The following is a 13,382-nucleotide window of genomic DNA, read 5'->3' on the forward strand; positions in this document are numbered from 1 at the left end:
ACATTCCAGTTCAACTCAACCGAAAAAATACCGTTTAATAGAATTCTGATTTCACGGATGCCTCCGTACATAATAGTGAGGAGAGAGGTCTAATCAATTCGGTCGTGAGAGCCAAAAGTGTTGAAATAGTACACTGAGGGACTATACAGCATGTAGAAGGAGTATCTTTTGCAAAGATAAATGGAACTATGAATATAGTGCCAGAAATGGAATTGTAAAACTGTCTAATCTCTTCATACATAGAAAGAAGCCCATATTTATAGGCTTCTTCTTCTCCCCCTGGAATCTATCAATTTGTAAAGGAAACAGAAAGAAGAGCGGTGATAGCACTGAATGTAGCCCGAATTGAAATGACTCCCTGTGATACAACAAACTGGCGGTTGTATACAGTAATTAGTGGTGTAGACGGCAAGCTGCATCAACGCGCTAATCTCGATTCCGTAGGACCTCGAAGCTCTTGGCATGGGGGTTGCATAGTGATTCGTAATGTAGAGAGCATGCCGAATTAGGGTTAGCGTTGAAAGCTCCATGTTAATTACTGAGAATTAACCTGGATTCTCAACAAAAAGCATGAAGCGTATTTCAGACATTGCGGGACCGGCTATGAGCAGAATATATATCCCGTTCATGCTCCCGAACCCAGTGACAATTTCATCCTGTGCAATGCCTTGTAACCGATCCTGAGCTCCCTTCGTGCGGTGACTAAACCAAAAATGTATCTATTTAATGCTTGGAAAGCCTCGCTCCAGGGTCGAGCATGAGGTAACTAGGGTTGGAATGACCTATCACCAAGTGATAATACCACACATTACTCAAGTTTTACATACCTGGTGAGTGCGATGTGCTCGACTTGTGAGTTGTGATCTACACTATCAATATCTTAGATAATTTTCCTAATTCAATAATTAATATATATAATCACGCTCTCAGCCACGTAATTTCCGATACCGTGATGCAGCAGCCCTTATATTTCCTTGAAATTACTATATAATGCCGAAAAGCCTTATCAATCGCTATCGACAAGCAAAGAAATAATATAAAAATGTGGTTGTAAGATATCAAGTTACAACCTATCGCATTTAGTATGGTGTTTTAGAGTGTCCAGCTGGCTTACATGTCCAGCTCGCTTACAGAACACGTTAGACAGATATATATATAATTAGACAGATTAGTGTGTTCAGTAGCTGGTATCACGCTATTCTACCTGTCCCCTATATTTCCTAGACTTGGATTTATAGACGATATTTTTCTAGGGCTCGAAACCTCCATTCGGCGCAATCGGCAGCCCTGCGAGGAAAACCTCGGTCATGGATTCGATAAATTTTTTTGATGGTGTGTTAACGTCGTTGGTGCTAAGAGGGGGAGAGTGCAGACGGACACTTCTGTCACGCACTGTTTAGCTTTAGCGAAAATATAGCACAACCATATTTCGAGATCAATTTTACCGGTCCGCTTAGACCGGGGCACATGTGGTGCTCCGGAGAAACGTATATTTTAAGATTAATAGTTCCGCAATTCCATGACAGAGTATAACGACCTAGCAGCACCCTAGTTGCCCTAAACAAAGAGTCTAGCCAGTGATTTTCCGAGCAAGATTACGTGGGGAACTTTTCCACTATGAAATGCACATCAAGACCCATGTCATTTGGGTGGAAATGGAAATTCTTTGATATGAAGATAATAATATTATTATTGATTTATTATCGCAATGATTCAACGCTATATATGTGCCTTTTCTAGCGTGTTTTTCGAAGTATCTTCACTTCCAGCGTTGAGGGCGAGAAACGGCTGCGGGGGAGGAAGCTATTGATACAATAGTCTACCGAAATCTCATTTTGAGGAAAGGCTGTCGTTATGTGGATTTAAAGTACGAATGGGAATGACTCCGTCCCGGATGTACAACCGTATTCACAACTGGTAATGCAATTGACTACGCATGCGCAAATCACAGGTCGAGCGTTTCAAAATAGCACGGGAAATGAAGAAGATCAGAATTCGAGTGCGTGTGGATGGCGAATCGGATAAAACCATATCTGAATCCCAAAATAATCTAGAACAAAAACAGGCCAACCTTTATATTCAGCCAATCGAGTAGTGAATCCTCGCCCTTAAACAGGCAATCTGAAGAACCTGGCATTGGCAGGCAAACGTTTTTGAACTTCCAACAGTCTTCTTCCCTAAAATAGACCATAGATGCCTCGTGGTAAAGAGCATACCCCAAGTAGTCACAATGAACATTCTTGCCACCAATAATGGCGCAAATGTGAAATTTTCCGGTAACTATCTGCAGGAGCGGAAAAGATGATCGCAATTTGGAAAAGTATGCTTGCAGTTCAGATGACTTTTGGTATTCATTGTCGACGACCGCGACAGGATTTCCGTATGCACCATCGTCGGAAAAGCGCAGCACTTTGACAAGATCTGCAACGGTACCGTCGAGTAAGTGGAAAGGCCACTTGTCGAACGAATCTGGTGCTTTTTATCCAGATAATGCATTGTCTCCAAGGATACTCGTAGCTCAACCGTAGTGGACAATACATTACGGATAGACCGAAATTGCTCCCGTATATCATGATTGCAAGTTTCATTTTTCATCAATCTCAGGCTCTCGCTGGAACCATCGAACGTAAAATGTATGTTAAATCATATTATTGATGAGAGTTGATTGTGTGTTGTTGTGTTGTGTGTTAGATACAGAGAGGCTGGTAGCCAGGTAAATATGTATGTATGCACGTGCGCCCTGGTGACTATCTCAGTGACCGGGATAACTATTCACTGGGGCCCCAGACCCAGTTCTGGGTCGAAATCCTTAACCCAGACCTATTAACCCACCACAAAGCCCCCATACATGGAGCTCCGATCCTACCGCTTCCCCAAAATTTGTCGAAGTAGTGAATCCATCAGCTCTCTACGCAGCTTCACCCTGACTCACGAAATCGGCCTGAATGGTATCTTATCTCATTCAACACTATATGGTACCCTCGCAATGACGTATACTGGCAAACAACTCTATCGCTCACACTTTGAAGGGGGGAACGTTGTCGGGGAGTTTTTTTGATGGTACTCTCGTCATTCTCACTAAAGAGAGGATTTCTCTGGTTGGATTGTTGTCCCATATCAAAATTACGAAGAATGGAAAGATTGAAGCCCGATTTGAATGCGATGAATTCTTCTGCAGTGCTTTGATATTTCTGGATACATATCTTGTCATCGTGGACCGAGACTTGGACAACCGAACCAGGCCATGTCGATTCGGTATACGGACAAAAGCAGGCGAGTTAATTTATGAATTACGCTTAGGCGCTCAATACCTCACACAGGAAGTACGCATCTTTGAGGAAGGTTACAATATTGTTTTTCACACGAAAGACTTGTTGGAAGCTACGGTTTGGAATTTTGGCGAGACTAGCCAACTTCCACTGCTGCCTCAGGTAGATCGCTGTTGCCGGGGTCATAGCGACACAACTTTCCACTAATCAGCGAGCAGAGAACCACATTCCAGCAGTGGACGGGAGAGATCGGGGCGAACCAGTCACTGAACAATCACTCTAACAAAATTGCAGTCTTGGTGAAATTTACATTCCGGCCATCTCACCTGGAATGACAGCAACAAGGAACTATCGTTATATGTAATCTCATACACAATACCTTCTGAGCTTCATCCCCATCTAGGTTTTACTGTGAGACCAGGTCAAGTAAGTGTTGCCATACTTTCCAGTTACTAGTTGTTGATGCAGGCTTTAAGAACAGGACGGCACGCCCACCGAGAAGCATCTGCTTCGCATTTCGAAAAGATAATTATGACCGACGCACGGGATATCTACAGACTGATTTTTTTGTATTTCTTGCGAAAGTGCTTGCTTCTGCAGCAGCTGGAACAATTCGGAAAAAAAAGACCGAAAATCCTACCTTATCAGCATGACCGTATCCTCGCTCCTTTTCTTTCTCTCTTACTCTTTCTTTTTTTGCCCTACAGTCCGCTATCATCTCTTTCGAAAACTTGGTCACCAGGAAACTCTTTTTCAAGCTTCTAATCCTGTACAAAGTTAGAATCTATTACACTTGTCACCCTCAACACCCTGCTCACGGACCTGTCTGTGCTGACACTATATCTAGGTTACATTCTTCCATGGTCTCTCCACTGTTTCACCTTATAGCCTGTTTCTGTATCTCACAAGAGAAGCTGTGAGTGTCACGATTCAATATGATACTTTAGGTGACGAAACTAAATGCGGCAAGAAGCAGACGAAAAAGAGGCATCCCATTTCTCCCTCGTTATACCTGTTCAGTAAACATGATGCAAATCGCAACTGTCCTTATTTGTGCATCGTGTGAAAGGGTTGTTATCACCATTGGCGAAGGCAGCTGGAAGCGCGTCGTCGACGAAAGTCATTCGCTGAAGCGCGTGATGTTTACCACGGTAGTTTTGTGTTGGCAATGTGGGCGAACGCAATCGACGTGTCCCGTCAGAGGCATTGGGAGGCTAATGACTGCGCAACTATTTGCGGACTCACCCGCTCTGGACACAGTAGCATCGTATTTTGCCCCCGGTGCAGATGGTATATTTTGGCACGCGTATGTCGATGATCCTCCACGTGAGAGCGTCCTTGGAGCGAGTATACCTCCGCTAGGTAAAACCCGGCTTCCGATCGTCGGGATTAGTAGGATTGAGGAAGGGCTTGTTGGAAAATATCAGTATGTTGGTCGTGAGAACACTGGGGATTGTGGAGATTTTTTCAGCTCGGACATGACAGAGTAGCAAACCAAGACGTTTCCGTTGTCGCTGTCGCGTAAGTTATCAAGAATACAAAATTTCTTTCTGAAAGCTATGATGACATGCGGCAGCGCACCTACGATTTTAATGGCAGAATAGGTTCATTCGACGTAACAGGATCTGAATTCTGTCTCTCATGCGTTGCTCATTTTCGTTATACTTGCGTTTTAAGAAGTACCTTAGTGGCGTAGTCCGGTAATATCGACCTGAAATTATAAGTAATTAAAAAATTTGACATTCCCGGCCCCTGTGACGCTGGAGCGAGAAATACTTCTAGTCCCTCGGTGTGTATTCTGTATTATTGATATGAAAGTAGATAGTATCCAATTGGAGAGGCAGATGATAATCCATGACATATTTCTCTACGATAATAGTTTCATTTGACGACTCTATCTTCAGTTGTGATGAAGGTATCTATATGAAGTTTCGGCACACCGCCTTATTTTGGCACCTCATATATACGTTAGACTAGACAGAGCTAAGGTCGCTGTGTCTGTAATACCCATGGAAGGATTCAGAGTCACAGTATTAACCCTAAGGTTGGTTTCCAAGCACTGCGAGATGGAAAACGACCCTGAACGGGGAAGCCAGCAATAGTTATTTTTGAATCGGAATGGTCATATATTTGGGCCCAGCGGATCAAAGAATTTCCGATAATGCGGTATTATACTACACGGTCACAATACATTGTCGTAATGTGGCCCTCTTACATTAATACTGGAGAACATAAGTGGGGCAGAATCAAAGTTGGACCTTGTCGTGTGATCTCACATCCTTTAACCTATATGGAAATGGGTTTGGACACGTTTCTTTGCCAAAAAAAGAAGTATGACGAATGTCGTGCGATTGTAGTGCCGGAGATCTACAGAAAGTGGCGATCTTGCTTGACGCATCATGGACTCCATCATTGACCCCATATCTTCACAACTGAACATTGTCAGGTAAAGCTTGAAGAAATATCTGGCTAGTTGGTCGAACTGATACACAAGCTGATAGCCAGAGGTAGAACAGTCATGTGCTTGGATCGAATCACCAAAGCTGGGGACCCTCCATGAAATCTCCATATGGTACTGACCCCGGCGCCCAGTGTTCTTTGAAGCCGTGAGATCTAGTACCTCCTCAAGCCCAGCAGCAGAAGCTGTATATGGAATGAGATGTCCAGATGGTGAGAGACCAAGGATCAAAGATATTGCAGCAACATCCGAGCAAAGTAGAGCTGGCAGTGCTACTGTGATATCCTCCGCCGCCCGTAACAAGCTATTTGTGAACAGTACTGAGGTAACTCGTCCTGATAATAGCGGTACAACTGCAGGTAGAACATTAAGCATTCCAACATGATCAACGAGGTTTGACGTTTCGATAACATCGAACAGCCTCCTTTCAATAGGCCGATTCAGGTCAAGGAGATTCAATTCTGTGGAGCTCCATGGAGAGGTGTATGCCCTCACGAGTTTTGGAATTACATTTGCTGAACTGTGAGAGTCTTGTAGCTCATAGCAAAGCCGTAAAGCATCTTCGCAAAAGAATCTAATTTGGAGAGTGCCGGAGTGTACCTGATGTTTCAGGGCAGTGCACTACTCCGAAAACTGAAATTTTGCGAGAGCGACAATTTTCGTTCCTATATCTTGTTACGAACATGTTTCGTCATCGAATGCGCTGGCAAGGTGGAATGCAAGTAGTGGGTCGCTGCCGTAGTGAACTGCAAATTTTCCAGTTGGCGCTGAAGAGATGGCAAACAACGGATTCACGCGTCCGTATCCGCCTTCTCCTAGATCATGTAAGTCTGTGGCATTTCCGGCAACGACGCCGGTTTCCCAGAATTTGCGAAAGCACGAAGAGAGTACGGGCAACGCACGCACCCAATGAACTGTCGCTGAACGAACGCCTTGAAGAAAAATAACATCTTCCTCGTGGGTTCTTTTCAGCGTTTTCTGAATTTCTTCCCTTGCATCCTCCTCAAAAGAAGCTGCCTTGTCAGCATCCAAACCTGCCATACTAGAGTACTGTTTCCAGAATGCACGAAGACGAGATAATGTATCTTGACTCAAAAATTTGATGAAGCCGCCATACTTTGAGCAGGACCATATCTCAAGCGTTTCTGAGTTAGATAGAAGCTTGTCTGTCTGACTCTTTATTATTGCGACGTCAGAGTTCGTAACAAAGAAGTGGTAAAAGATCTTCCATATTGAAGCACTTGGTGCATTGTCAACGATAAGGGAGAATAGGATGATGTTTCGCGCTGAAAAGCCTACGATTAGCGCGATACGGGGAAAATAAACAGGCGTGATTACCTATGATCGCAGTTTCGATATCACAACAAGTAAATTCCCACTTGATGTGTTCATCTAGAATCTTAGGTCAGCTATAATAGAATCTTATTTGCATGATAATTGTACCTTGTATTGGCTTGCACCAAAGGGTAAAAAGTAAGTTTCTGGGATCTCCACATGCCAAGAACAAGATCTTGACCTGTTCCTCTTCAAGTTTATGTATTGGCGGAGGCACTCGACAATTAAACACATTCACGGCTGGTGTATTACCAATTGGGTAAAAAAAATACCTCAGATTCACGTTTGTCGCACCAAGCATGTTGCAAACAATCGGTGTTTGTTGTTTATTTATATCGTCTGAAAAAATGCAGAGAAGGGAAGCGGCAACTCCAACGTTTGATCGGCAAGGCAGTTCTATTGGAGGTACTTTCTTAAATGAAATGTCGAGATCTCTCATTAGATAAGCACTCCAGGACAGACGCAAGGACTATATTACCGATTCACTCAACGTAGTTAGCTCCTATGCACATCCATCGCCTTGGAGATTTCAGGAAGCCGAGGAATGCATTTTGATTGGCCGTGGCTCGAACACCCATTCTCGTTTACAAGTGTCCCCCTAGACGTAAAAGCTAAACCTAAGTTGGAAACCGGGCGCTAGTTTCCCAGCTCATGTCTGCTGCCACCTGTACTTCAAAGCTGAACATTAAAGTGTCCCCAAAATAGCCCGCCAGTCACTGGCTTCGGCTAACCGCCAAAGTTATCGCGTCAGACGTGTCGAGTCATGGTTCGCTCCCCTAAAAACCTCCACTAACGAGGGACAAACTATATGCTTTTCCATAAAGCTAGACAGATCATGAGTCATTACGGAATTCAATTACGAGTCAAGGGCTTCTGACCGGGCTAGAAGCTATTCCTTGTGCAGGAATTGCCCCCTAGAATGACGCCCTAATGGCAACAATATGGATTTGGGTACCTATGAAATGGGGCTTCCCAACTCCTGAACGCGCACTCCAATCGGATTGAAATTGATATGGATGAATTTCGGAACCTTCACAATCCACTTTTTGAAATTTTGGCCTCGAAAAAATAATATGGACGCTGCCATGATACCAACCCTAATGGGCTGGACTTTTCGGGGTGATGCATCACGGTCGCTACGTGAAACCGTCTATTCCTCTGGCGAACCGAGGCCTGTGCTATTCAGCGCCACTATGTTGATGTTACACAGTATGTCCCATTTTGTGTAACAATAGTACACATGGCCTTGGGCAAGTTTCGTCCCCTTCATACGCCACATAACGCATGCGACAGATCCTGGTAGCAGTTGACCGCCATTTCAAGGTAGAGACGCAGGGACCTTTGATCTATGTAGTAAAGGTGGCCTGGTCGGGGCTCCGGCTATGTCCTACTGTCAGAAGTATCTCCAGGTGGTTCGATGTTGGGGTGTTGGAGTATCTGGTGCTCCGCACGAAGAGGAGCTCATGTTATGAACTCAGAGCCTTATTAATGGCAAATATCCACACGATTGAGTGAACGATATTGAAACTAAATACTATAGGCAGGCACTCTGATGATCGGTTACATAAATTGCCATCGTTATAAATTGCAAGCCCAGTGATTGACTCAGTCACTATCATAGGTACGATCCACTGACCGCAGGCCTGTACGCCGAGCCATTGATATATAGTTTCACTAGTCTTCTTCGCAGTGGCTAGTGGAAGCCGGTAGTGAGTGCCGGGAAGGTGTTGAATAATCTCTCTCGGTCGTACTGCAATCTGACATTTCTTGCAGACAATGATTGGCAATTCGTAGGGTCGAGTAAATAATTGATCTTCCATCTTTATATACCACTATAGTGTTTGAAAGTGAAAGTCAAAAGCTAGGAAACATAAGATGAGATTTCGACTTCTTCCTCAATAAAATCCCCCTAATTTTCTACTATTCGTCTTACCCGACCCATATCGATAATGACAGGATCCTCGAATGTCGCCCATTCTAAAGATTTAACTAGCCTCGGTCATGCATGCATTTCATAACAACACATCCGTGGGATTGTGGCCTGTTTTGAGAACATGGTTCATATCGGCAGGTGTGACACCGACCAAACAAAATCTGGCACTGAGCTAAGGAGTTCATTACTTTGTTGAAATTTCGAACATGTGTGTTGAGAGAGACGTTTCCAGTTCCGTACCGGAAAACCTAACAGCACCTCAGTAAAAGTAGCGCTAGTCGAATATATGATCCTGGGCGAAACATATTTCATTTGAAAATATTGCTGTGAATATTGCCTAGGTGCACAATACTATTGTCTGACATCTTCAGCAGCACATCTCTCAGACGACCCGCAGTGGCCATAGCTGCCGATATCATCTCCCCACAACCACAGCGCCTCGGTCACCACAGCACACCGACGGCAGTTATTCCGATTATCGAGCACGGATTGGCACCGGTTTTTAAGTTTCGTATACGGCGATAGTGAGACCGTGGACCCCCGTGGAGCCAGCCAGCCGTCGCCGTGGGAGATGGAAGCGGAGCGTAGTCGTCAGGACCGTCGTTGGAAGTTACAGGAGACACCCATGCAGCCCGAGTTACAGAAGATGATAGGTGACGAGCTGGTCCGGTTCCGCGGTGTCCAAGGACCCGTGATTGAGGCGATCCAGCACGGACAGAGTCCGATAATCACAGTGATGCCCACCGGCGGCGGTAAGAGTGTGTTGTTTATGTTACCCGCGTGGGTGGCCGGTGGCACCACGGTAGTGGTTGTCCCGTTGATCGCATTACGCAGCGATATGCAGCGACGATGCCAGCGGTTGAATATCCGATGCATTGAATGGGAGAGCCGCCAGCCGGCCGACGATGCCAATATCGTGCTGGTCACGCCCGAGTCCGCGTTGGGTCCAGATTTCACGAGTTTTTTAAACCGGCAGAGGATGCAGCACCGATTAGATCGGATTGTCATTGACGAGTGCCACGTCATGTTGAACGACCAGAAGGATTTCCGGCCCGTTATGGCCCGACTGGGGCGGTTAAGTGGGTTTGGAGTGCAGATGGTGTATATGACAGCGACATTACCACCCCGCGAGGAGGGCAAGATGTTCATGCGTATCGAGACGACCCGCGAGAAGGTACAGTTGTTCCGTGCGCGCACATGTCGCGGCAACGTGGCATACCGGGTCGTTCGTCCCATAGTGGACCGCCAGTATATGTTTGGGGATCGTTGGATCGAGGCACCGCCGGTGTTGTCCATAATCCGTGACCGTATCCGTCGCAGTCGACCGGGCAAGGTGATCGTATACACGTCGGTAGTCCGGACGGGACAGACATTAGCAAGCGAGCTGGGGTGCGGGATATACCACAGCCAGCAGTTAGACAAGGCGAGGGTGTTGGGCGAGTTCCAGAGCGGGCAGTCGCCGGTGATCGTGGCCACCAGCGCATTGGGTATGGGCGTGGACATTCCCAACATCCGTTGCATCATCCATATTGGACAGCCACGTACGTTGATGGATTACGCGCAGGAGAGCGGTCGTGCGGGCCGTGACGGTCAGCGCAGCGAGGCGATCATTATCCAACCGGCGGAGACGCAAGTGCCAGAGTATACGATCCAGGACACACCAGAGGATGAGGTGCGACGTATCCAACAGTATATGGAGGCGGAGCATCCCAGTTGTCGAAGATATATATTAGATGGGTATTTAGACGGCACGGTGAATGGATACCGACGAAGTCATTGCGGCGATCACGGTCAAGCGGAGCAGATGTGTGATGGATGTGATCCGGATTGGCTGGCGCACGAGGAGGAGATGGCCGGCACGGCGAGTGCGGCCAGGGTCGACGTGGCAGTCGATATAGATACCGATATAGATACCGATATGGATAGCATGGTCGAAGGCAGTGAGAGCGACACGGAGGATTCCAGCGACGAGCCCATGCACGATACGCCAGTCACACCGTTCGAAGATAACGCCGACCCCAGTGAGATATGGCAGGTCGACCCAGCGCGATGGGTGACCCGGGACACGATCCGGGCGGCGCAGTTAGGAAGTCGGGTGGCCCAGGCACGATTACGGAAAGCGGCCAGATACCGAGTGCGGTAGGCCATCAGTGGGATTCGTGAAGAGAATTTCGACGGGCATGCCAATATTTTCAGCGACGAGGGATCCGAACGGGCGGTCGGCAGTCCCAGGCAGGAATTATCGGTTGAAGCCGACCCGGTGGGCAGTGAAAGCGACGAGGGATCGGAGATATTCCCGTCCCAGGTTGGTAGTCCCGGCCAGTCAATAGCCAGGCGGATTACCAGTGAGCCGATTACCAGTGAGCCGGACGATGAATCGGAAGGGTTCCAGGGCCAGGTTAGCGGTCCAGGGCGCCGGGCACCCCCCCAGTTCCGATCGGTCCCATCGAGGACCACCAGTACGGTCCAGATAGGGAAACGAGCGGCATTGACCAGCCCGAGGCGCGTAGTCCCCAGCGGGCACGTATTCAGCAGACGGCAATCCAGGAGTTCCAGCGTCAGGACCAAGAGCGGCAGATAGCACGGATATCACTCCAGCAGGTGCAGCAGCCGATCGGGCCACAAGAAAGGTTTTTAGAACAGCAGGTGGGGCAGTGGTTACAACGGTGCTTTTTATGCCAGCAGGGCGGCAGACGGCACGACCACGAGTTATTCCAGTGTTATGAGCCCGGGCACCAGGAGGCACGGCAGTGGATGATAGTAGTACGGAAGGAGATTCGCGGGCATTGGGCCAAGTTTTGTGGTTGTTACCAATGTGGGTTGCCGCAGACGATATGCAAGGCGTTCCAGAGCCACGGGCCATGTTTATATCGGAATGTGATGATCAGTGCGATTGCCATGATGGTGTTTGGGCCCCAGGGCGGCAATAGTGCGGCGCAAGAGGTACGCAAAGGGTGGGCACGGCGGTTACATTCGCACGGGGTGGCGATTGAGGACCAGGACGGGTTGGTGCGGTATTTGGGATCAAGACATGGGACGGAGGAGGTGTTTAAATTAGCGGTGGAATTTGTATGGTTACGGCGGGCATGGATCGAGGTCGGAGGGGTTTAGTGTATTGTTTCGAAGGTGCAAGATTTATATATATATATATATACAAATGGGTTGATAAATTTGGAGAGTTGAAGAGATTACGAGTGTATTCAGGAAGATATATATTTCCAGATATGGTTAGGCAGCGAAAGGAATTCGGGAGCAAATGTATATTTACAGTGATAATTATGATGTAGGGGTCAGGGTTTGGGAGGTTAGGATTGCGGCTTCATTCCTGAGCAGCGACAGCCTCAAATCACAACAGCTATGATCTGCATAGCTTGCCCGTCAGGAAGCGAGTTCTCACATTTACCTAGGGTACTTACCCTCACCCATGGTGGGTGACTCCCATGGATGAGCGACGATGCCTTTCATAACATGTATCAACTTCTTGTATTCAATTTCAGTTCGGTGTCGGCCTAATATGCTTCGTGATGGAACGCCTCACGCCCAAACTCTCTCTCTCGCCTGATTGACAGGTGTTTTTGACCACAGAACTCGATAAAACCTAATCACCCTATGGCTAGAACTGACTCTAATCGTAAGTGGGTCAAACTTTAGGCCCAATTCTTTAACCCAAAGTGATTGTGGCCCAAGATAGGTTGTAACTACAAGCACTGTGTGTCCTGGCCCTTGCTTTCCGACATTAACCGTTCCTGCAAAAACTACTCCCTCCTGCTCCGAGCAGTTGCACCCTACTGGTGGTTTTAATGGCTGTTCTTTGCCCCTGTACTTGTCAGGCCTTCTTGGCCCTCTTGTACTTCTGTATTCCAACAATCCCTTGTCTACGCTGTAATTTTGAGTACTGTAGATGGGGCCAAGTACACGTTGTTCATCTGTGATCCCGAGAACGCCTAGTAGAGCAGGCTACTGTGCCATCGAATGCGTACAGCGCTTTTGATATTAAAGACAGTAGGTTTACTAAATTTGTGCAACTCGTGGTTGGGATTGGTACATTTGCTATACTGTTGATGGGGCACAATAAAAATCGACTGGAAGGGCAGATTCATATGTAAAAGCTCTACGTTGATATGAATCACATTAAGTGAGGGGCTACGCAAGCCGACGCAAACAGTTGTCTGCTCGCCCTGCTTGTGCAACACCAGGTCAATCGATTTCGCATCAAATATGAGAAGAACACCTGAGACGGGGTTGACGGCTTAGGAGAGTGCCGCGCCTTACAGTTCGGGTGACCCCTTACAGTAAATTATCAGCAAGGGGAAATTATCTCGATCATTGTAAATTCGCCCTACTTGGCGATTCATGCTCCTTGTTCGCCACCCTTGGCGGCGTCTGT

At 47.0% G+C, this 13,382-nt stretch overlaps 2 protein-coding genes across 2 annotated transcripts; both read right to left on the reverse strand.

Moving 5' to 3' along the window:
* Nucleotides 1–6,402: 6,402 nt before the first annotated feature.
* N7471_010788 (uncharacterized protein) lies at nucleotides 6,403–6,768 on the reverse strand (the record flags this gene model as incomplete). The annotated part of the gene is made up of 1 exon (XM_057283507.1): nucleotides 6,403–6,768. One exon carries the CDS (start codon nucleotides 6,766–6,768, stop codon nucleotides 6,403–6,405), a length of 366 nt encoding a protein of 121 aa, XP_057132486.1.
* Nucleotides 6,769–11,318: 4,550 nt separating this feature from the next.
* N7471_010789 (uncharacterized protein) lies at nucleotides 11,319–11,858 on the reverse strand (the record flags this gene model as incomplete). The annotated part of the gene is made up of 1 exon (XM_057283508.1): nucleotides 11,319–11,858. One exon carries the CDS (start codon nucleotides 11,856–11,858, stop codon nucleotides 11,319–11,321), a length of 540 nt encoding a protein of 179 aa, XP_057132487.1.
* Nucleotides 11,859–13,382: the final 1,524 nt, after the last annotated feature.

This window comes from Penicillium samsonianum, assembly GCF_028829775.1.
Source record: "Penicillium samsonianum strain IBT 33392 chromosome Unknown utg000006l_segment0_segment0, whole genome shotgun sequence".
NCBI lineage: Eukaryota > Fungi > Ascomycota > Eurotiomycetes > Eurotiales > Aspergillaceae > Penicillium > Penicillium samsonianum.